Below are 24,853 nucleotides of genomic sequence, written 5' to 3'. Positions count from 1 at the left end.
ATGGGAGAGTAGGGACGAATCTTGTTGACCACAGAATGAAGAAAAAAAACAATGAACCGCTTCTCCCGACTCATTCATTATCTCCCTGTCCTATTGAGGAGGCCAGGATGGTGGCCATTTTGCTTACGGCAGGCCTCAGGACCACATTCACTGTCACACAGGAAAGGACAAAGTCCAAAGCCATACAGAATCGCACCCCATGGAGGCAGGAAAGAACTATCATTTAAAATAGAAGAAGCAGAAGCAGAAGAGGAGGAGGAGGAGGTGGAGAAAGGAGGAAGAAGAAGAGAGGAAGAGGAGGAAAAGGAAAAGTAGGAGGAGGAGGAGGAGGAATTATTATTCAAGCCAGGCATTGATAGCTCATGCCTGTCATCCTGGCTACCCAGGAGGCTGAGATCTGAGGATTGTGGTTTGAAGCCAACCTGGGCAAGAAAGTCTGTGAGACTGGCACACACACATTAGAGAGAGAGCGAGCAAGTAAAAGAGAGTGAGAGAGCGAGTGAGAGAAAGAGGGAGAGAGAGAAAGAGAGAGAGAGGAGAGAGGAGAGAGTTAATGTTGGAAATCACTCCATCGATGTGAAGTTTTGCCTTTCTTGCCTGGTATTACAGGAAGGTGGTAAGGCCCTGCCCCACAGGAGGAACCCCAGTACTGCTCTGAGGAACCCCAAGTTACTGTGACCGGGCTTCAGGAAGGCTGCGAGTCAGACCCGGGGAATCACACCCATGCCCCTGTGGAGGACAGGAAGGTGCTGTGTGCTGCGGCCAAGTCGGTGGTGGCGGGGTGCAGGGAGTGGGTTCCGCAGAAAGAAATAATGAAGGCACAAAGGGATCAAAAGTCTGGTTCTGTTTTTGAAGTGAAGTTGGGGGACAGGGAGACGGGCTGTTAGGAGATTAGAGCATCCGGTAGACTTTGATAACGTGGACGGAAAGGAGAGATTGTGTTTGAACACAGGGAGAGGTTCAGGACTAGTCAAAGCACAGCTTGTGTCCATTTTCAAGCCATCATTCATTCACGGCTTGTTGTTTTTATCTGACTGCAGATAAGGCTTATTATTGCTAAATAACATTATTGCTCCATGATTTAAACAAAGGTTATTAAATCCTGAGCTGAGAGGATATAAGAGTTCCAGAAACAAGCCCGAAAGGAGACAGCATCCACCGAGCCGCCATCCAACCAGGTAACCCCCTCCCCCACCCAGCCACAGGCAACAGGGGCTGAACGCTTTCCAGAAGCATCTGTTTTCCTTTGTCCACTATACACTGGGCAGAACTTTACAAGCCGCAGCTAAATGCTGATACAGATGCTTTCTGTTGGGATGTTGTTTGATTTGAAGCATTTGTTTTCCCTCTTCCCTCCTGGTAAAGCATTCAGGCGTGTTGGGGTCAGTCACAGCCCATGTGGTAGAATAGCGACAAGACTTAACTCCCAGTGCTCTCTGTCTGCTAAACAAGTGAGGGACTGCGCAGCCTAGGTGGAGGGCTAATGGATTCCATGGGGATTTGCTGGACATCTAAGTCATTTAGGCTCATTAAGCAGATACTTTAGCCTGATACCAGTAGGTCACGCCTGGAATCCTCAGGAGGCTGAGATCTGGAGATCACAGTTCAAAGCCAGCCTGGGCAGGAAAGTCTGTGAGACTCTTATCTCCAATTAATCAGCAAGAAGTTGGGAGTGGAGCCATGGCTTAAGTTATAGAGCACCAGTTTTGAGCTAAAAAGATAAAGGATAATGCCCAGGCCGTGAGTTCAAGACTCAGGAGTAGTACATACTCAAAAAAAAGTTCCTTTATCTCCACTCCCCCAAGTCATCTGGATAAATGCTAACCACTTGTATTTTAGAAGGTATGGGTAAATGACAAATAACCCATTATTTTGGGGAGAGGAAGTCCAGAAAAGGAATGTAGGACTTCTGGAATTAACTAATGTGTGTGTGTGTGTGTGTGTGTGTGTGTGTGTGTGTGTGTGTGTGTGTGTGTGTGTGTGTGTGTGTGAGTGTGTGCTGGTCCTGAAGCTCCTCATGCTTTCAACTTGGTCTTTTCACTTAAGACTGGTGCTGAACCCTTGAGTCACATTTGCACTTCTGTCTTTTTTGCTGGTTAATTGGTTCGTCTGCCTGGGCTACCTTCAAACTGTGATCCTCAGATCTCAGCCTCCCGAGTAGGATTATAGGTGTGAGCAGCACCTAGCATGTATTTTTTAATAATTGGGGAAAGGTTCGAGATACTTTCATTGATATGTTTTAAGGCAACATCTGACTGTGTAGCCTCCACCCAAATAGGATTACAGGTGTGTCCTACCATGCTCAGTTTAAGGTTTATTTTTTTCTTTCTTTTTTTTTTTTTCAAATTAATTTCACCAGTCTAGGACAGCTGGTGACAATGAGCAAGCCACGTAATGCCAACACACCCCAGGTTTTTCTTATCTGTAAAATGTATTGGGACATAAAGGGTGGCCTGGATTTCCTTGTTTTGCACTCACAGTCTGACTTGTTGAATTTGAACTCCTATAAACAACTCCTTAAAGATCATTAGAAAATGTATTGAGATACATTTTTTCACTCTGAACTCAAGCATTTAAAGAACCACTTGGTTTGAAGCCATCTGTTCAGATTTTTCTTGACTTCAGAAAGCCCATCATCTATCTCCTGCCTTCTGCTGGCCTTTCTGAAAATAGCAAGGGCAGACACCACAGTAGAAGGGTCTCCAGTTAGGTTTCTGAGGCCTTGCAGGTAAGAAAATCTTATAAATTTATTTACTTATGTATCTATTCATTTATTTGTACAAGTGTTGGGGCTTGAACTCAAGACCTGGGTGCTTTCCCTTAGGTTTTTTTTCCTACTCAAGGCTGGTGCTCTACCACTTAAACCACATCTCCCTTTTTAGCTTTTTTTTTTTTTTTTTTACTGGTACTTTGACTTTCTTGCCTGGCCTGGCTTTGAACCATGATACTCAGCCTCCTGAGTAGCTAAGATTATGAGCTACTGCTGCCTGGGCCACTTCATAAATTATACGTCTTAATCTCTATGCTCATTTTAGGATTTGCTTGCTTTGTAAAATTGGAATTGTGCTAGCAAATATTCTTTTCTTTCATATGTGATTTGTTGATAGAATTTCTGTATCCTTCTCCTTGGTGTGACTGTGTTTAGATTGCAGATCTGGAAGAGCCCAGAAATTTCCAGAAAAAAAAAAAAAACTACCAAGGGCTCTGAGATCCTTGGCGTGTAAGTGTCTGGAGTTTGGCCTCTGGGAGAAGAGGAAGATGGCGTGTAAGCCCATGCGGCTGCTCTTCCTGCTGAGCTGTGTCGCCAGCCCCGAAGTCCTAGCGGGTGAGTAGAATCACCCAGCGGGGTGGAGCCCTCGGGCAGCCACATCACGTCCACCCACCCCCCCAAAACCCAGGAGATCATCAAAGCTGGCACTGGCTCTCCCCCAGGTCTCACCCTGCTTCTTATCTGGTGGTCTCTGTTGTCCCTCCGCCTCCTCTTTCTCTTCCTCCTTCCTGTACTGTGGCTTGAACTTAGGGCCTTGAGCTCTTGCTTAACTTTTTTGTTCAAGGCTGGTGCTCTACCACTTGAACCACAGCTCCACGTCTGGAATTGAAGATGAACGTCTCTTGGCTTTGTCTGCCGCATCTGACTTGCAACTGTGATCCTCAGATCTCAGTCTCCTGAGTGGCTAGGATTACAGTCGTGATCTACTGATGCCCGGCAACAGTAGAAATGTGTAGCAACACTTCCAAGTTCTTCTGAAGGTGTTCTTTTCCCCTTCCTCCAGGAGGCTGAGGGTGTACAGGCTGACTGGAGCCTGGGCATCCAGGCTTTTGCTGTCATGGGCTGTAACTGTCTTTTGCTCATGCGCAGATATCCTCAGACCCAGCTGTGCTTCGGGATGGTTTTACTACAACTCCAGTTGCTATGGATACTTCCGGAAGCTGAGGAACTGGTTTGATGCTGAGGTAGGAAAGCTGAGTTGGCCAGGCACTGGTGGCTCACGCCTGTACTCCTGGCTTTTCTGGGGGTGGGGGGGGAGGGAGGAGGTGAGATGTGAGGATTGTAGTTCAAAGCCAGCCAGGTCAGACAAACTCTCATCTCTAGTTAACCATCAGAAAACCAGAAGTAACATGGTGGCTCTAGTGGCAGAGCACAAGACTTGAGTGGAAAAGCCGAATGGTAGTAGGAGGCACTGAATTCAAGTCCCAGCACCTACACACTCACACACACTTGCACACTCTCACAAACACAGGAATCTAACTAGTTGGTTTCCCTAGAGCAAGGGGCAGACAGATTCCCCAGGACTCATTTGATTCTGAGTTAGATGTCGTTCCCTGGCACTCAACACCTCATGCCTCAGAAGGCTAGAAAATCGAAGCGGAAGGAGACAGAAGAGGGAAAGCGTAACTGAATTCTTCTGTGAAATTCACCAGAAAGAGAGAGATGGGCGGTGGGGCCTCGGGAACACCTGGCAATGTATGAAGAGCTCAGAACCAGGCTCCATGGCTCACGCCTGTAATCCCAGGCATGATCGTGGCTTAATGCCACCCTGGACAGCAAAGTCCACCAAACTCTGATCTCCAATTAACCACCCAAAAAGTCAGAAGTGGAGATGTGGCTCAAGTGGTAGAGTGCCAGCCTTGAGCAGAAAAGCTAAAGGACAGCGCCCAGGCTCTGAGTTTAAGTTCCAGGAGTAGCATCTCAAAACTATGAAGACAATCCAGATGGGAATTTCAATTGCTGTCCTCTCCCACCACTGCATGGGCCTTGTTTCCTGGAGGCTTTGTCTGAGGTTCATCAGTAGCTGGACACTAAGTGGGGAGTTGGCATGGCTGGTTGTGAATCTTGGTGCATAACCCCACAAAGAAGAAACGGATAACAAGATGGAATGCCTAGTCTATGGACATTCCGATTCAAGAGTCTTCTTTGGCTAAAAGAGTATGGGGCTGGGCGCAGTGGCTCCCGCCTGTCATCCCAGCTACTCGGGAGGCTGAGATCTGACACTCTCCCTTCAAAGCCAGACCAGGGAAGAAAAGTCTGTGAGACTCATCTCCATTGAACCATTTAAAAAGCTTGAAGTGCAGGTGTGACTCAAATGGTAGAGTGCCAGCCTTGAGAGAAATAGTAGAGAAAGAGAGAGAGGGGCTGGAAAGGTGGCTCAGTGGTAGAGCGCTTGCCTTGCATGCCTGAGGTCCTGGGTTCAATTCCTCAGCACCACATAAGCAAAAAGAAAAAAGCCGGAAGTGGCGCTGTGGCTCAAGTGGTAGAGCGCTAGCCTTGAGCTGAAGAGCTGAGGGACAGCGCCCAGACCCAGAGTTCAGGCCCCACGACCGGACCCCAAAAAAATAAAGAGAGAGAGAGAGAGAGAGAGAGAGAGAGAGAGAGAGAGAGAGAGAGAGAGAGAGAGAGAGAGAGAGAGAGAGCGCCCAGGTTCAAGCTCCAGTACTAATAAGAAACCATCAACAACAGCAAAAAGTACAGGAGATGGGGTGAGTTTCATGGCTGGAGGCATGGTCCGAGTGGAATAACACCTGCCTAGCTAGTTCAAGGCCTTGAGTTCAAGCCCCCGTATGGCAAAAACACACAAACACAAACAAACCAAAAACCGGTAGAGGTGGGATGCAGAAATGTGACCTTTAGTTAGAAAATTTTCAATTCAGTGTGAGCTAAATGACTTTTATAAGATGCTATCAAGAGTAATTAATAGGGAAAACCGCAGGAAGTCATTGCTAACACTGCCTGAGCTGACTCCTGAACAAGGAGAACGAGGAGAGACAGAGATGGGAAGAAGAGGCTGAAGGAGGAAGAGGAGGAGGAGGAGCAGGAACAGGAGAAGGAGAAGGAGGAGGAAGAGGAGAAAGAGGAGGACTAGAAAGAGGAGCAGGAGGAGGAGAGGGGAGGGGAGGAGAGGGAAGGGAAGGGGGGAGGGGAGGAAGGAATCTGGACTCTGATTTGGAGGGCACTGAAGGGCAGGGGATGTGGCCTGTCACCTGCTGTCTCCTGTCCCACGCGCGAGCTGTCCCTTATAAGCTGAGCGGGCGTGGAGGCCGTGGCCCATCCCTGTGGCTTCTGGGGGCGTGTATCCATTCTGCAGGGCTCAGCGGGGCAGACTGGCCGTGGCTAACGGGCATCTGTCTGTCGCAGCGCGAGTGCCAGTCCTATGGCAACAGGAGCCACCTGGCCTCCGTGCTGAGCTGGTGGGAGGCCGGCATCATGGCAAAGGCCATCACCGGCTACCAAAGGATCCAGCCCGTGTGGATTGGCCTGCACGACCCCCACCAGGTAACCCACTCTCGGGGCCCGGGACGGCTGCCACCCGGCCTGCCAGCCTGTCCTCCAAGGACACCACCTCAGCCCTGAAGGTCAGGGACCCAGGCCTGGCTGTCGGTGGAGACAACCCCAACAACACCACATTCCCCAGCTTCTCACTGAGATCCCCCCAACTGAACCACACAGTACAGACACCGTTGTCTTCAAAATGTTGTAGTGTGCGTGTGTGTGCATGTGTGTGTGTGTGTGTGTGTGTGTGTGTGTGTGTGTGTGTGTGTGTTGTGTGTGTGTGTTAAAGCCACATTCGATCTTCAGTGCAAACAAGCCTGGTACTCTACTATCCACTTCTGGCTTGATGGGGGTGCATTGGTGATGAGTCTCATAAGGACTTTCCTGCCTGGGCCGGCTTCGAATTGCAGTCTCCAATAAACCACCAGGAAGTGGCACTGTGGCTGAAGTGGTAGAGCACTCACCTTGAGCTGAAGAGCTCAGGGACAGCGCCCAGGCCCAAGTTCAAGCCCCACAACTGACAAAAAACAAAACAAAACAAAAAAAAACCTTAATACTGAAAAAAGCCAAGGGCTTGTTGGTAATCCTAGGTAATCCTATCTACGCAGGATGCTGAGATCTGGAGGATATTGGTTTGAAACCAGCTCATGCAGAAAAGTCCCCAGGACTTTTAACCAGCAAAAAGCCAGTCTGGCAGCATGACTCAAATGGTAGAATACCAGCCAAGTCAGCAAGCCAAGCAAGCATGTAGACCCTGAGTCCAAATCCTGGTACCACAAAAGAGAAATCACTGAGTATACAGTTTAAAGATCACACTTTTAGCCCAGAAAAGGATAGTGCCCCGCCCCCCTCAACTGTTTACACCAGAAATAAATACCCTGAGGTGTCTACCGTGTTTTCCTCAGGCCTCCTTCCTCTTGTGCCCACACTTGGGTACTTGCCCCGTGGTTTTCATTCCCGAGGGGGTGGGGCCCAGCCTGCTGACCCCACCGACCCCTGTGCCTCTCCCTCGCCTGTCATTGCAGAGACAGCAGTGGCAGTGGACGGACGGGGCCGCCTACAAGTACAGCGCCTGGAAGGGCAGGGCCGAGGACGGGGGCGGGCCTTGTGTAGAGGCCAGCCCCAGGCACAGTAAGTTCCAGACCCTCCCCCCCAACCCCCCCCTCCCGGCACCTGCAGGCTGCAGCTTGCTCCTGCACCTCCTGGTGCACCCCCATACCCTCGCCTCATCTCCTTTAGAGGCGTTTATTTACAGCTACTTTCATCTCCCACGTGGGGAACACATGTCCGCCTGGAGAAAACCGTGCCATAGGGGGTCGATGGAGGGAGGGAGGAAAGGTCATGGATCTCGCTTGGCTGCCCTCAAAACCCAATCTTGGCCCTGGTCCCTGGGAAACAATGGCCAGAGACCAGAGACAAGGACCCCCCTTTCCCTGCCTGCTTTGATCCTGCTTCCTTCCTTCCTTCCTTCCTTCTTTCCTTCCTTCCTCACTTTTTTTTTCTTTCTGTTGGTCGTGGGGCCTGAACTCTGGGCCTGGGTGCTGTCCCTCAGCTCTTCAACTCAAGTCTAGCACTCTACCACCTGAGCTACAGTGCCACTTCCGGCTTTTTCTGCTTATGTGCTGCTGAGGAATCGAACCCAGGGCCTCCTGCATGCCAGGCAAGCACTCTACCACTGAGCCACCTCTCCAGCCTGTCTTTTTTTTTTGTTTTTTAACCAGTACCAGGATTTGAACTCAAGGCCTGGCCCTTGCTTTGCTGAGGCCCTACCACATGAGCTTCTAGCCTGACCTTTGCTTGTTTTGGAGATGAACATTCATGGACTTTTTGGCCAGGGCTGGCTTTGAACTGCGATCCTCTGGGTCTCAGCCTCCTGAGTAGTGGGGATGACAGGCGCCAGTCACCGGCATCTGGCCGGTGCATATTCTCTTGGCTCCACATGATGGCAGTGCGCAGCAAGCTGGCAGTCCCCATGTTACCAGCTCCATCGCTGCCGTCCTATCCTCCATGGGGTGTCTCAGCCCTTCTCCCCAGTCTCCTGCTGCCAGTGGGGAGGCCCAGAATGACAAGTGGCTCTGAGGAAGTGGTTTTGGGGACAGGGCTGGGCCCCTCTTTCCCACCCTCAGTCCTTCTACAGTCCACCAGCTCCAGACTCCACCCTTCCAGGAAAATGTCCACAGGACCGGAAGGAAGCTTCCCGTCACTTAGAAAAGATTCCCCCTAGGCCTTCCAAGTTCCCAGAGCTCATTTCCAGTGTGCACAGATGAGGTCCTGCTGTACCATGAGGAGCTCTTGGGGTCTGCAGTAGGCTGCACTTCCAGATAACTTTTGAAACAAGTATTGGTGCCGGGGCTTGAACTCAGGCCCTCCCCGCCTCACTTGGCCTTTCCAGTGTAGATACAGTCACGCCTCTGCTTCCCAAATGACTTTTATTTCTGTTAGGAGAGGGAGGAGCTATCATGGTTACAGATCCGGAGACGGTAAGAGGCACACAGACAAGATGCAGAGTTATCCTGAGGCTTTGGCTCATGCAGTTGTAGGGCTCTGGCATGTCTGAAACTTCCCGGGCATCCTGGAACTTTCTATGAGTTGATGGAACAGATATTGAATGCCTTCTGCTCTGTTTTTTAAGGCCTTCCACTCGTTACATGCGGCCCAGCCCTGTTATAGAGGGTAATCTATATTCCAAGTGATCTGAATGTCGGGAATATCTAAAACCAACCAACCAACCAACCAAAAAAAAAAAAAAACCCAAAGCCAGCAGCCCCCCTAGACTGTCAAACAGCTTAACCTCAAGACCAAATACGGGGCCTCCTACGCTAGTCACGTGACAGGTACATGGGTCACGCGGGCCAGCGCAGCGCTGAACCCGATGTCCACTTGCTTTCTTACAGACTTTCTCACTTGGAACCCGAACGTATGCAGCCAACGCCACCATTTCCTGTGCAAGTACCGTCCATAGAGTCAGCCTGAAGAGCCGCGCCACCTGTATGAGCCCTCTTCCTCTTCCTCTTTGCCTAGTGCCTCCTGCTCGCCCCTCCCACAGAGTAAACTCAGCAGCTCACCAGGCCTCCAGTGCACTGACTTCAGATGACGCCTGAGGCGGCCTGGGCAGAGAATAGCTTCTCACCCAGGCTCACCCTCCTCCTGCTGCACACTACTGTCCATCTCCCCCCCTCCCCTCCCCTCCCATGCCACCTCACACATCCAGAGGTGTGGTCCCAGGAGATGAAAGATCTGGGCCTTTGACCATAGGGGAGACCAAGAGCAAGAGCAAGCATCTACCTCCTGGACCTCCTCAGCTCTGCCCCTCTCTCCACGGTCCACAGCCTCCCCTGGGCCTGAGCGCGTGTCCCTGTAGAGTCCTTCCCAGGCTGAGTCGCCCCATGAACTCTTTTATTAAAATAAGGAGGAGGTTGCTGTGTCCCAGTCCAACAGTGGTGGGAGTGGGAAGGAGACCCAAGACCCAACAATAGGTTCCAGTGTTGCTCACGCCCGTAATCCTAGCTGCTTGGGAGGCTGAGAAGTGGAGGATGATAGTTCGAGGCCAGGCTGGGCAGAAGAAAGTTCCCAAGACTCCTGTGCAACCCATTGCCGGGGGTAGCAGTCTATGCGTGTCATCCCGGCCAATGGTGCCAAGTTTAAGGTAGACAGAGGTGGAGTGTGGCTCAGGGGTGTGCCAAGATGGAAACCAAGATCCATATCCTGCCGACAACCAGTGAAAAGCAGGGCTGGAGGCAGGGTTCAACAATGTGGTACCAGCCTGGCGGGAATGAGGCCCTGGATTCAAACCTCTCCCAAATGACTCAGAAGCACACTGGTATTTCTCTGACTTCCTCCACCTCCCATCCACCTCCCATCTCTCTACCAGTGGCCCTGGCTTGAAGTGGGGGGGGGTGTTGGCCAATGCAAAGCAGGGTGATGAAGCTGGTGATGATGGATGACATCTAGTTACAGGTCTTCTCTACCTCCACGGGCGGGATGGCATCACAGAGCGGGCGGTGGCATCCCCTGGAGCCCTCAGGAATCCCCCCTTCCCTGTCCCTCCATGTGCTAAGCCTTCTTTAATCTCCCCACCGCGTGGCTTAAGCCGCCTTGTTGAGTGTGTGCTACAATAACAGGACGGCAAATCGTGCCTGCAGGCCCAAATCCTTGTGGTGATGGAAGAAGACGCAAGAACAACCTGGTAGTTGTACTCAGCCTGGCTTGGGCCCGACAACAGGCACTTGTTCTGTTCCAGGCTGATTCTCCCCCCTTTCAGCATATTGCTGGCTAACTGGAGACCAGAATCCCTTAGATTGGGCTCTTTGGGCTGGCTTTGAGCCGTGATCCTCAGATCTCAGCCCCCTGAGTAGCCAGGATGACAGGCGTGAGCTGCTGGCACACGGCTACAATCACATTCTTAGTGGGAAAGCCACAGCAGGGCAGAGAGCAGGGGCCCAGCAGTACACTTGTTCCCCCACGTGACACAGCCAGCTGCTTAGCATGGTCTTCCTCCCCCAGCTGAGGACCTTCCTGACCACCAGAGCAGCCTGAGGCCGGCCATGGGGTTCTGGCTGAAAAAGAGCTGGAGGAAGAAGGGGAGAGTGGGGTGGGGTGCCATTCTTTGGGGAAATACTAGAAAAACATATTGTTCAGAACAACAGCCGATCCACTGCAACCCGTGGATCCGGTCCTTCGTGTCCATGATCTGGAAGAAGCACACACTGGGAGGAGTGAGGTGGCAGAGATTTCCTGAAGGGAAGAGCCGCAGAGCTCCTCCAGACGGGTGGGTCCTAAGTCGAGCTGTGCGGGGGGTTCATGAGGGTCTCCGGGAGAAAGCCACGTGACCCCAAGATCACTGGACAGCCCGTGGGCCTGGTCAGCCTCAGACCCGGTCCAGGCCGCAGGCTGCACGGCTCTCCACGCATCCTTCAGCCCCTGAGTGGGAGTCCACTTCTGCACACCTCTGGGGTCCACGCAGTCCGCTGTTCACGCCCAGGAGTGATGGGCCAAGACCATGATGTCCAGAGGGCCACAGTGGGACTGCCCAGGGCCTGGTGATGTCATGCAGGGTCTGCATACAGGATGCTCACCCCTCTGGGAGGGGCCTGTACCCACCCCACGCTCTCTGTTCCCGCCCCCCACAAACACTGAAGGGGACTGTCATCCCCAAAGACAAAGCTCTTCCCAGTGACACTTCCCATGAACACCCGGTGGGTGGCGGTGGAAGCCGGTGGTGGCGGCCCAGTGGTCCCCAGGGACTCGTGTGCAGGCGCCGGACAGGCCTCCGGGTTCTGGTAGAGATGGAAGATGGCTGTGAATGCTGGACGGATGGCCCCGCAAGGGACCCCGGTGAGCAGCGTTCCCCCCCCGCCCCCCCCCCCCCGTGCAGTGCTCCCTGAGCAGCATCAGGGAGAGGGCCACCGAGCTGCCCCCACTCCCCCAGCGGGAGAGGTGTTCGTTCTGAGCGGGGTACAGTGGGGACAAGGTGGGGGCCACCTGCTCCTCGTTCATCCCACGCCAAGCCCGACAAAGACAACCCACAATGAGACACAACACAAAATAAAATGTAAAACCTAGCCATCGTTCTAGAAAGACATGAAACAGCCAGGTGCTAGCGGCTCACACCTATAATCCTCGCGTCTCAGGAGGATCATGATTTTCTGCTTATGTGGTGCTGAGGAATTGAACCCAGGGCCTCATGTATAGAAGACAAGCACTCTACCACTGAGCCACCTTCCCAGCCCCAAGGATCATGGTTTGAGGCCAGCCAGGGAAAAACAGACTTCTAGACTCCGCCTTGAATTCACTAGCAAAAAGCTGTAACTGGAGACGTGAGTTAAGAGGTAGAATGAAGCAGCCAGGTGGCAGGTTTGGCCCTGAGTTCACACCCTAGTAAAGGCTAAACCCTAAAACGGAAAAGTGGAAGAACTCCTCTTGAAAGTCATTGCCTCCTTAGGAAAATCTGTGTGATAGAAGGATCTGTGTGTGTAGCCATAGACAACACCACACGAAAACAAGCAATAAAAGTACAAACAAGAAGAAGAAAAGCAGGAGGCATGGCTTCAGGTGGGGTGACTCCATCCCTAAGTGTTTTAACTATTTAAATATTTGTGATCTCAAGTATCTGTCTTTCTTCCAAACCTCAGTTTCTTTGTCTGACAGGAGTGGAACTGTTTTCCTACCAAGGACTATTAGGATATTTATTTTTTCATTACTGTTTTGCCAGTCCTAGGGCTTGAACTCAAGGCTGGGTACTGTCCCTGAGCTTCTTTTGCTCAGGCTGGCACTTTACCACTTGAGCCACAACGCCTCTTCTCGCCTTTTCTGCATTTGTGATACTGAGGAATCAAACCCAAGGCTTCATGCATGCTAGGCAAGCACTCTACCACTAAGCCACCTTCCCAGTCCCCCACCCCCAAATTTGGATATTTATAACATCATAATGAGACATATAAAATGATCCATACAGCAGACATGCTGTGAATAAGACGCGCATGTGTCTGTCTGGTCATGTTCTATGTGAGTTCAGGGGGATCACAGGGCTGGTGGGCTAGATGGTCCCTATCTCTGAAAGCACTACAGGGTCCAGTTAGAAGTGGCTAAGTGAGCTGGGCGCTGGTGGCTCACGCCTGTCATCTTAGCTACTCAGGAAGCTGAGATCTGAGGATTGAGGTTCAAAGCCAGCCTGGGCAGGAAAATCCATGAGACTCTTATCTCCAATAAACCACCAGAAAACTGGAAGTGGAGCTGTGGCTCAAGTGGTAGCGTGCTCGCCTTGAGCTGAAGAGCTGAGGGACAGCACCCAGGCCCAGAGTTCAAGCCCCACGACTGACAAAATAAAAAAGGAGTGGGTGAGTGAGGATCTCTGCTGTGAGGTACATGGACTTGAAACCGGCCTTCAGATGAACCTCTTTCCACTATGTGTGTGGACCTTTGTCCCGGGACTAGATGGGTAATTCTGGATTGAGCAATCTGCTCCCTTTCCCACATTGTTTTGTTCAGTTTGTGTCTGGGTGAGCTGATGATACAGGCTGAAGCAGGAATTGGTGTCTGGAGTCAGTGGGAATGGTAAATGTGAATACACAAAAACACCTGTGACCAGTGGCTCACATCTGTAATCCCAGCTTCTCAGGAGGCTGGGATGTGAAGATCGCAATACAAAGCCAGCCCAGGCAGGAAAGTCCATGAGACTCTTTGCTCCAAATGTTTTTTTTTTTTTCTTTCAGAAATCTGCCAGATTCCCCTTCTAGTTCTGCTTTGGACTGTTTTGGGGAGTGGGATATGAAATATATATCATAATATCCACAATCTATTTGAAAAATAGTTATTTTTCAAATGTTCCCTCCTTGTTTCCTTTTTTTTTTTTTTTGCCGGCTGTGGACCTGAACTCTGGGCCTAGGCGCTGTCTCTCAGCTCTTCAGCTCAAGGCAAGCGCTCTACCACTGAGCCACCTTCCCAGCCCCCCTCCTTGTTTCCTTGCAGTCTTTCCTCTCACTCCCCCACTGACTCTTGTAATACCCACTTATAGGTGCTGTCCGGAAGCCACTTCAGCCACTGATGTAGGAAGTTTTGCGTTTCTATGAAATGCTATGCTTTGTCTGTGTTACACCCTTTACCAGTTTGCTATCTTCATTTCCATCCTCAGAATTTTTGGTTTTTGAAACAAGAGTTTGAAATTAGATGGGATCAACTGGGAACTTACTAGTTACCACCTTAAGCAGGCTTAAATCCAGCCAGCGCCTGTGGGTAGAGCTTGTAATTCTAGCTACTTGTGAGGCTGAGGTATGAGGATTGCTGTTTGAAGCCAGCCTGGGAAGAAAAAGTCTATAAGATTCATCTCTAATTAACCAGCAATAGAACAACTGGAAGTCAGAAGTGTGGCTCAAGTGATAGAGCACCAGCCTTGAGTGACAAAACTTGAAGCTTTGAGTTGAAACCCTAGTACTGACACACAGACATACAGATACACAGACACACATATACACACACGTGTACCCAGACACAAAGGCACACAGACACACAGATACACATAGGCATACACACTTAAACCTAAAATGTGGCTACCAATGGGCCCAGGGCTATTGCACACACCCTTGAACTTGACGATAAGCCCTGAGGTTCATCCTCTGTTTCTCTGTCTGCACGGTCTGTCTCCTCATTGCAACATAACCTGGACAGCTACATGTGTGTGCCTCATACTTGAAGGTTAGCTGGAAGGAGACTGCCATGCAATTGTTAAGGCAGAAAAGTTTACTAGAAGTATTCAAACGGCCGGCCCACAGGAGATGAAGATGTGGAGAGGCCGAGGCAGGGAGAGACTGGGGTTAATGTGGGGAGAGGGCGGAGAGGAGTGGTCCAGGCAGAGGCAGAGGTGAACTCAGGCCTGAGAACCTCCCATGGTCCAAAGGAGGCCTGGCTGTGGAAGCCCAGGATGTGACTTCACAGGAAGGGGAGGTAACTTCCCCCAGGTGTACCAGAAACCTGGGTCACACAGTGCTGGGTAGAGACTCCTAGGGGAGGATGCATGCAGTCCTACATGGAAAACAAGGGGGGACAGGAAGTCTATGAGCAGCTTCCCATGGAGAGAAGGGGAAGGGGCCATTTTCTTGGGAAAACCTAACAGTACTGACCAAGCATTAAGGTGCACATTATTTCTAGTTTTCATTTTTTTTGTGTGTGTGTGTGTCAGTACTGGGTCTCAAACTTAGAGCCTGGGTGCTATTTCTTAGTTTTGTTGTTTTTTTTTTCAGTCATGGCTGATGCTGTACCACTGGAACCACACATCTGCTTTGGCTTTTTGCTGATTAACTGGGCTGACTTGGAACACTGCTCCTCAGATCTCAGCCTCCTGAGTAGCTGGGATTACAGGCGTGAGCCTTTGGTGCTCAGCGCATACAGGGACCATAAAGTGGGAATAAAAAAATCCTCTAATTGACTTCAAACCCATCTAGGTTTGACTGCACAAGGAATGTGGTTTTGCTGCAGCTACTCTTGGCTTCCAGGAGGAGGCTGGAAGGTGTGGTGTTGATACCAGTTCCTTGGGAGATCCTAGCTGCTTTGCACTCGGCTCAGATACCACTTAACTGTTCTGCATCGGCCCTATTGGGAGGCCTTCATTTTCCCAGAGTCCTGCACCACATTCTACGCTCTCTGTGTGCTCAGTGCTCTCTGTGCTCTGCGCTCTGCCCTGCCAAGTCCTCTCCACGCTCACTGTCGGAAGTAGGCTAATGCTGTCTCGTCTGCTGCATAATAAAAGCAGGTAAAGCTTTACACTGCCAGTGAACTTCATCGCAAATTCAAAAAGGTAGCAGGAAAAATCTCAGGCATTATCAAGGAAGCAAGCAATCAAGCATGTGTCCCAGAAAATCCTTCCCTTTTTCACAAGTAATCAGCAAAATAAAAACACACATAATTTGGATGCCAGTGGCTCATGCCTATGATGATAGATACTCAAGAGGCTGAGATCTGAGGAAATTGGTTCAAAGCCAGCCTGGGCAGAAAAAAAAAATCTATGAGACTCTTCATAAGCAGCAAAAAACTGGAAGTGAAGGGATGCTTCAAGTGATAGAGCCCCAGCCTTGAGTAAAAAAAACCAAGTGAGAGCATGAGGCCTTGTGTTCCAGCCCCAGTACCAACACACACACACACACACACACACACACACACACACACACACACACACACACACACAGATTCCATCTTCATCGGAACGTCTCAAAAGGCGAATCTATCTCTTGGGATATGAATGAGCACAGCAGTGGCCTGGGTATGAGCAGAGATGAGGGCTGACACGTAGATGGTACGGGCATGCGCTCTTGAGCTGGAAGGAAATAATGGCAGAGGCAAGCCCTCCACCACCTCCCTCTCCCCAGGAAGACATCCTAGACCCTTGCTGGACACAGTGCTGAAACGTTACATAAAGCAGGTAGCAGAGAGGTTAATGGGGTGCAGCTCTAGGCACTCTCCACACATAGAGGGAAGTTCTTGGAAGCGTATAAAACAACACATTGGTGGCTCTCAACTGGCAAACAATGCTGTTAAACTGTTAACTTTCTCCCACTAGAGGAGACTGGGCCTTGGAAGATTGCCCAAGTTCAAGTCCACTCCCTGCCATGGTGCTCAGGGAGGAAGGAACTTCACGTGTTGTTACAACCCAGCAGACCTTTGAAAAGAGCCAGGAACAGCAGCCTCCAAGGACCTTGGAAAGGTCAGGCTCTACTGGAAGGAATTTCTAGAAGATCCTTTATCAAAGAAACTGGAATTCCATGGAGAATCACCAGACTGCCCCTCCCCCCCCCCAATAAACAATGATTCAATTGAATAAGAAAAGCTGTACTGGGCTGGGAAGGTGACTTAGTGGTAGAGTGCTTGCCTAGCTTGCATGAAGCCCTGGGTTCCATTCCTCAGTATGATATACACAGAAAAGGCCGGAAGTGGCACTGTGGCTCAAGTGGTAGAGTGGTAGCCTTGAGCAAAAGAAGCTCAGGGACAGTGCCCAGGCCCTGAGTTCAAGCCTCAGGACTGACCAAAAAAAAAAAAAAAAAGCTGCACATAGATGACAAATTTTAAAAACATAGGGTGGAACTGGAGACACTTTGGTGCTGGACAGAATCTTCCAGTAGGGTTCTGGGGAGACCCGTCCCCACCAGTGGTAGAAAGGATAGGGAGAGTGCATTGGTTCTTCTGCTTCTGGGAATGAGTACAAATGACACAGGCCTAACACGTCCACACAATGGCAACTCGTTATCTCTGCATTTCTTGGGGCCCAGAGGGCCTTGGAAAAGTCAGGCTCTGCTGGAGGAATTTCTAGAAGGTCCTTTCTCCTGGTGTCACAGGGACTGCAGTCTCTGATATGCAGAGGGCAAGTCCACTTCCCAGGGGCCACCTGCCATGGGGTCATGTGACCTCAGGGACATCTTAAACATGGCGCCCGGCTTGGTCCCAAAGATGAACGGCCTTGCTCTCTTCCTCTGCTGGAGCGGCCCAGTCGTAAGAGTGACGCGTCCCTCTTAGAAGAAAACCACGGGCTCCATCCACATGCAGGGGATGGATCATTGAAACAAATGACGCATTGAGGGTCACCTTAGGGCATGCCCTCCACACACTAGTATTTGCTCTTGAGCACGCATGACCCTTGTACATGGTTTTGGTTTGTTTTGTGTATGGGGATGTGTGTATATGGGGGTGGTGGAGTGTGAGTGTTCCATTACTAGGATTTGAACTCAAGGGCTCACACCCACTTATCTTTTTTATCAAGGCAAATGCATTACCATGTGAGCCACACGGCCTCTTTGCTGGTTCATTGGTGATAAGAGGCTCCTGGACTTTACTGCCTGGGCTGGCTTTGAACTGTGATCCTCAGACCTCAGCTTCCTGAGTAGCGAGGATGACAGGCGTGAGCCACCAGCGCCCGGCTTCTGCTCAGTTTTAATTTCCTTCCCCACCAGTGTATACAGCCATTCCTGGCTCTGCCCACGGTTCGCCGCTGGCTCCAGTTTCTAACACTCAACTGGGTCCAACTCTTCTCCACGTTAGGTCCCTGTTGATGGTCTGTGATTGCCTGTGACTGGAGCGCTTAAGCCACAGAGATCAGCCAAGGCTGAGCACACGATTGTTAAATGATTATGAGTGCACTAGGGCAGAGCTGTTCTGAGTCCTGGGGTGTGGAGATGACACACCTCAGCTCTGGGGTGGGCAAAGCTCCCCCTGCCCCCCTCCCCCACCGCCCTGCCCAGGCTGAGCTGCTGCTCCTGGATTGGTGTCCTCACTAGCAGAGCAGGTGTGGGTTAGGGAGCCACGACGCTGTCTACATGGTCCTCAGAGCTGCCTTGCAGCTTCCCCTCCTCTTGATCGTTACTCACTTGTATTTCGGATGTAAGAGGAATATGCGATCACCTCATTGTATTGCCAATATTCCTAAGACTTTTCTTTCTCTCTCTAATTTTTTTTAAAATACAGAAATTCAGGGATTCCAAAAGTAGGCTATTAATATCTTCCCAGACTCTATCAGCTGGGAGACTGTAAGTTCATTTAGTTCTGAAATCACCTGGGTTCAAATCACTGGAGGCGTTTTGTAGTACAGGGAATTGGACTTTGAGCTCTGGTTGGCCTCCTGGGGGCAGGAGGGGGGCCCTGAAGGCCTCCTGGGGGTCAGGGCTGGGTTATAGGAGGGGTGATAGGAGAGGCCTTCCGTGGGAGGTTCGGGAAAGGTTTTCCTGGAGGCTTCTCTGGTGGCCGGAGTCGCAGGACCCTGCAGGTCTCTCCTGAGCTGGTTGAACTTTTGCCTATTCCGTGCAGGCTCTTAATGTTTCCGACTTTCTTGTCACTGTTTAACTCGGCAGATCCCAAAGTAATAACAATAAAAATTTTAAAACAGGGTGTAAAACTTTACCTTTAAATAACAGTCACTCTTCTGGAGCTGGGTCTCCAGAAAATGAGCTCTTACATCTTGTGGTTTCCAGATTCTCCACTCAGAATCTATGCCAGTCCTCCCTTCCTTCTTTCTTTCCTTCCTTCCTTCCTTCCTTCCTTCCTTCCTTCCTTCCTTCCTTCCTTCCTTCTTTCTTTCTTTTTTTTTTTTTGTTGGTGGTGGGTAGGGTTTGAACCCAGGGCCTGAGCACTGTCACTGAGCTTTTTTTTTCTCAAGGCTAGCTCTCTATCACTTTGAGCCACAGCACCACTTCCAGTTTTCTGGTTGTTAATTGGAGATAAGAATCTCACAGACTTTCCTTCCCTGGGTTGGTTTTGAATCTAGATCCTCAGATCTCAGTCTTTTTAGTAGCTAGGATTATAGGCATGAGCCACCAGTGCCCAGCTGTGGAAAATATACAAAATACTTAAAATGACAATATAAAACACTGTATTAGTTTAGGGTTTTGTAGAGAAATAGGAAGAATAAGGGGTGTGTGTGTGTGTATGTGTGTGTGTGTGTGTGTGTGTGTGTGTGTGTGTGTGTGTGTGTGTATGTGTGTGTGTGTGTTGATTATGAAAGGTCAAATTAGTTACAGGGCCCTTGGGAAGTATCTTGGCCTAGCAAACCAAAACCAATGCAAAAGAGACATTGTTTCAGAACACTTTGCCTCTGCTCCTCCTTAGATACTTCTAGTTTCTAGAACCTTCTCATGACCCTGGGGAGAAGGGACTTGATTAGGGATTTACAACTGATCAGAATGTTATAGGGCTCGACCAATAAGGTGTTACCTTCCAAAGCACCTAATTATAATAGTGGCAACCAATTAGAGCCCAGCCTTAGGTATTAAAATCCTTACACTCCTGCAATCTGGGGAAGATGAGACCGAGAGCTCCCAGAGAAGACGGGAGAACCCAAGGCCCTGGACTGTGTGAAACTGCTGGAGAAGAACCTGCAGAGGCTAGATCTGCAACACCTCCGGCATTGTCCGCCACGGAGCTGCCACACTTAGCTAGCGTTGTCTGCTACAGAGCTACAACCCCGGTGGTCTTTGCTGGCTGTGGAGACGGGAGGGCTGTGTGGGCTGTGTCCGCTGTATGGGCTGTGTCTACTGTGTGCAACTGTGGAAAAATTCCCCATCCTTTAATGTCATGATCCACAATTATGAAGGCCGACAGTCCCCCAATTCTGCAGGTGACAAACTGGGGACCCAGGGAAGCCATGGTACAAGTTCTAGTCCAAATCTGAAGGCCTGGACAGTAGGAGTATATCTCTGGTTCAAAAGCTGGCAGACTTGAGAGCCAGGAGAGCCAGCTTTTCAGCTTACATTTCAAGGCAGGAAAAAGCTGGGTGCCCGTGACTTACGCCTGTAATCCTAGCTACTCAGGAGGCTGAGATATGAGGGTCGTGGTTCAAAGCCAGCCTGGGCAGCAAAGTCTGAGACTGTTATCTCCAATAAACCACCAGAAAACCAGAAGTGGCACTCTGGTTCAAGTGGTAGAGCGCTCACCTTGAGCTGAAGAGCTGAGGGACAGTGCCCAGGCCCAGAGTTCAAGCCCCACAACCAACAAAAAGAAAGAAAGAAAGAAAGAAAGAAAGAAAGAAAGAAAGAAAGAAAGAAAGAAAGAAAGAAAGAAAGAAAGAAAGAAAGAAAAAAGGCAGGAAAACCTGATGCTTGGAGGTAGCTAGGCAGGAAGGATGTGGTACATCTTATTCATGAAAGACTCACCCTTGTTCTTCTTCTGGGCCTTTAACTGATTGGAGGGGGTCCCCCACAAGGGAGGTCGATCTGCTTGATTTGATTTGAAGGTTAAACCCATCTGAAAATACTCGCACACAGAAACACACAGAATAATATTTGGCCATATATATGGGTTCCTCATAGCCCTGTCAAGCTGACACAGAAAATTAACCATTGTAAGGACTAACATTTATTAAGTATGTTTCAAATATTACTTTTAAATTATCTCCTTTAAAATGGGTGTGTAGAGGCAGGGAAGGTGACTCAGTGGTAGAGTGCTTACCTCACATGCATGAGGCCCTGGGTTCGATTCCTCAGTACCACATACACAGAAAAAGCTGGAAGCGGTGCTGTGGATCAAGTGGTAGTGTGCTAGACTTGAGCTGAAGAGCTGAGAGACAGTGCCCAGGCCCAGAGTTCAAGCCCCACAACCATCAAAAAAATAAAACAAAACAAAATGGGTGTATAGTACAAGCTTGTAATCCCAGTACTCTAGAGACTGAGGTAGAAGGATTGCAAGTTTGAGGCCAGCTTGGGCTTAGATATTGAGATCTTGTGTCAAAAGTCCAAAGCAAAATAAAACAACAGTAACAAAAATAACCAAAGAAACAGCAAAATCTAAAATTATCTCATTTAATCTTTAAAAATAAGCTTAAAGTATTTTACATTATTATTTTAACTTTATACATTAGAGAATTACAAGTTGAAAGGGTAAATGAATTAGCTGGGAGCCAGGGGCTTACACCTGTACTCCTAACTACTCAGCCAGCTGAGATCAGACGATTATGGGTAAAGGCTAGCCCTACCAAAAAAGTTAGAAAGACTCCAACATGAAACAAAACCAAAAACAAACAAACAAAAAACCCCACAAAAACAAAAACAGCAAAATGCTGGACTGGAGGTACGGCTGCTGTAAGCAAGGTGAGAGAGAGTTCGAGGTCCTGAGTTCAAGCCCTAGTACTGCGTACACATGCAACTTTTTATTAGGTAAAAAATCGTAGTAAATAGCATAAATGAAAATCCAGGAGCTGGGAATGTGACTTAGTGGTAGAGTGCTTGCCTAGCATGCATGAAGCCCTGGATTCCATTCCTCAGTACCACATAAACTAGAAAAGTCTGGAAATGGTGCTGTGGCTCAAGTGGTAGAGTCCTAGCCTTGAGCCAAAGAAGCTCATGGACAGTGCCCAAGCCCTGAGTTCAAGTCCCAGGACTGGCAAAAAAAAAAAAAAAATCCATGATTTTAAAACTGTTTCCTGTTTCCCATTGTTTTTTCCCCTTCTCTCTTCCATTCTTTTTCTCCTTCTTGACTTTGTTTTCTCTCCTTTTTCCACAACAAATCCTTGCTGTTGGAAATCTGCAGATCTCTCTTTGTGTTTTGCTGTCTGCCGCACAGCAGACATTGCTGCCAAATTGGTTGCTTCCACGGAGGATGAATGAAAATGTCAGGCAGGCAGAAGGCGGAAGTGCTTTCAGTAGTCCTCACCCTGTGCTGACAGCAGGAGAGATGGATGAGTCCCGAGGCTGGCACTGCATGAAGAGTTGCCCTGTGAGTCTTGAAATAGAGACAGGGACCAGGGGCTACTCTAGAAGATAGTTTTCCCAGCCTGGTGCCGGTGGCTCACGCCTGTCATCCTAGCTACTCAGGAGGCTGAGATCTGAGGATCACAGTTTAAAGCCAGCCTGGGCAGGAAAGTGCGTGAGACTCTTATCTCCAATGAACCATCAGAAAATTGGAAGTGGTGCTGTGGCTCAAGTGGTAGAGTGCTAGCCTTGAGTTGAAGAGCTGAGGAACAGTGCTCAGGCCCAGAGTTCAAGGCCCACGACTGACAAAAAAGTAAAAGAAGAAGAAGAAGGTTCTCCCCACAACAATCAATTCTGGGAGTCAGAGGGGCGAGAGAACTGCCCAGCTGCGGTGAAGCAGGAGGGAGGCGTCCAATGGACTGAGCTGGTCTTGGAGTGGGCGTGACCATGGACTGACGGGGGGGGGGGGGGGTGTTTGGGGAGTTCTCCACAAACTTTGTGTATAAACAGAAAATAAAGACAACATCTGCTTTTAAATTAGGGTAGGAAAAAGCCCTGGCTTGAAGGAAGGGATGTCTGATGTAAATTCAGTAAGTCTACTATTAGCTTTTCATCTATTTATTCAGGACCCATTTCTACCAGTACAATGGTGACAGAATCACAATGTATTTGCTTCTCTGCATTTTCCCAAAGTCCGTTTGGGTGTTATATTGAGACCAACTAAGGAAACTCTCTCTTGGGAAAACCTTAGGTTTGCTGTTCAGATGGGTTTGTTAGGAAGTCTGGGTATTTAAATTATTAATTGTCAGGACCCTGGGCTGTCACACAAGTAGAAGGTCCAAAGTCCTGGGTACCATCATTGAGCCAGCAGAGAACACGTGAGAAAAGTGTTCTATTTTTCCAGGGCTGTGTACTCTGTTCAAAGGCTCTTATGCTGACTTTTCATCTAGATCCTGTGCAAACATGAGCAAACACAGACTTATTCCAAAGGGGAGAAGGAGAGAAACATATACTTGCATTTTAATTTTATTTCTAAATAGATGTCGGGTGTAATCTTGATTAAATTGATTTCTAGACATGGTTTTGTTGGTCTTATACTGTATTTGAACATGTAGTTGGTGAATGCCAAGGTGGTGGAGTTATATTGATTTTATAAAGGGATGTGATCTTTATCAACTCTACTGAATCAACAACACAAGTGCTGAAACACTGGGTTTTCTGTTCTGAGTACTGCTTCCTGTGGGGGTTTCTCTTAACAGCAACCTTCTCTTCTGCTGTCTCCATTATAGGCCTCTGAATACTGGAGAACATATTTGTGTGAGAGAGAAACAAAGACGTATTGTTTACATCACCCAGTTCGCAGTGCTCTGTGGAGCAGCCTCAGCAGACAAGGACAGAGCGTTCACGCCGGGAGCTGGGCACCACGGCAGATCCTCGTCCTTTCCTGAGGCCCAGATGTGTCCAGCCACTGTGTGTCCATCCATTTATTGACAGAGATTTGAATTGTTTCTAGTTTGGGGTCTACTGAAAGTAGCATTTATACTGATCATTTATACTAGAGAACAAATTTTTTATCTCCTATGCTTGCCGACAATGTGGTATGACATTTCTTCTCCTCCTCCTCCTCCTCCTCCTCCTCCTCCTCCTCCTCCTCCTCCTCCTCCTCCTCCTCCTCCTCCTCCTCCTCCTCCTCCTCCTCCTCCTCCTCCCCCTCCTCTTCTTTCTCCTCCTTTTCATTATCATTCTCATCTTCTTCCTTCTTTTTGTGTCCATACTAGGCTTGCTCTCAAGACCCCAGAGTCTCAAGCTTTTTTTGTTTTGCCGGTCGTGGGGCCTGAACTCTGGGCCTGGGCACTGTCCCTCAGCTCTTCAGCTCAAAGCAAGCACTCTGCCACTTGAGCCACAGCATCACTTCTGGCTTTTTCTGCTTGGTGCTGAGGAATCGAACCCAGGGCCTCATGCATGCAAGGCAAGCACTCTACCCCTGAGCCACCTTCCCAGCCCGCCTGAAGCTCTTTTAGTGCTTCCCCCCATCCCAATTCATTGCTTGTACTCTATCCCTAGAGCCATGTATCTACTTCTAGCTCTTTGCTGAATAACTGGGGATAAGTGTCTTCTTGATTTGTCTTCTGGGACTGGCTCCAAATCTAGATTCTCAAATCTCAGCTTCCTGAGTAGCTAGAATTATAGATACCCAGCTCCATCTCCTTCCTCTTTCTAATTTTCCCCTTCCTTCCTTCCTTTCTTCCTTTCTTCCTTCCTCCCTCCCTTCCCTCCCCCCCCTCTTTCTTCTCTTTTTCTCCTCCTCTCTCTTCGTTAGGCAGGGTCTCACTGTAAAGTCCTGGCTGGCCTAAAACTCACAATCCTGTCTGAGACGTCCAAGTGCTGGTATTACAGGCATAAACTACCATGTCTACCCAAACAGAAGTGTTTTCTTTTCTTCTCTTTCTCCTCTTCCTCTTCTGGCTAGACAAGCTCTTTGCCACATCGCCTCACCCCTAGCCCTCCTTCAGTTCTTTAAATGACTTAGCTCAAAATCTAATTGTGCTGTTGATGTACGGTACAATTGCACAGACTTTCATTCCTTCTAAGATAGTATTTCTAGAAACTTTTAGGTTGTCATCTTTGTCTATATATGAGCTAAGTTAATCTTCTCCCTACTTGCCTTGATGGTTCCTTGATGAGGTTTTTCAAACAGCAATTTTTTTTTACCATTGTGTTACAATGAAAATGTCTAATATTGCAACTTGGAGGCTTCCCATTTTTCAAATATTGTCAATAATTGTATATCTGTTTTCTCACTGTCTTAGCATTTTTATAACAATATGCTTCTTTTTTATCTTTTCTGACTTTTGTTGGTGATGGTTGTGGTTGTGGGGCTTGAACTCAGAGCCTGGGCACTGTCCCTGAGCTTTTTTCTTAAGGCTAG

The 24,853-nt window shown here is 49.2% G+C and overlaps 1 protein-coding gene across 1 annotated transcript; it reads left to right on the top strand.

The window, feature by feature from the left end:
* Window positions 1-1,076: 1,076 nt before the first annotated feature.
* Reg4 (regenerating family member 4) lies at window positions 1,077-9,332 on the top strand. Its single transcript, XM_070007527.1, has 6 exons — window positions 1,077-1,178; window positions 3,146-3,325; window positions 3,860-3,954; window positions 6,134-6,271; window positions 7,294-7,399; window positions 9,163-9,332. The coding sequence occupies exons 2-6, from the start codon at window positions 3,259-3,261 to the stop codon at window positions 9,228-9,230; spliced, it is 474 nt and encodes a 157-aa protein (XP_069863628.1). The 5' UTR covers window positions 1,077-1,178; window positions 3,146-3,258; the 3' UTR covers window positions 9,231-9,332.
* Window positions 9,333-24,853: the final 15,521 nt, after the last annotated feature.

Source organism: Dipodomys merriami, unplaced genomic scaffold, assembly GCF_024711535.1.
Source record: "Dipodomys merriami isolate MVZ:Mamm:240054 unplaced genomic scaffold, mDipMer1.0.p SCAF_7, whole genome shotgun sequence".
NCBI classification, from domain to species: Eukaryota; Metazoa; Chordata; class Mammalia; order Rodentia; family Heteromyidae; genus Dipodomys; species Dipodomys merriami.
This window is presented reverse-complemented; position numbering and strand designations above follow the sequence as displayed.

Bases quoted from the DNA above. Each gene is read 5' to 3' on its own strand.
- Reg4 (XM_070007527.1), top strand. From the start codon at position 3,259: ATGGCGTGTAAGCCCATGCGGCTGCTCTTCCTGCTGAGCTGTGTCGCC. The intron at 3,955-6,133 runs GTAGGAAAGCTG...TGTCTGTCGCAG, and splicing joins GGAACTGGTTTGATGCTGAG to CGCGAGTGCCAGTCCTATGG. The intron at 6,272-7,293 runs GTAACCCACTCT...CTGTCATTGCAG, and splicing joins GCCTGCACGACCCCCACCAG to AGACAGCAGTGGCAGTGGAC.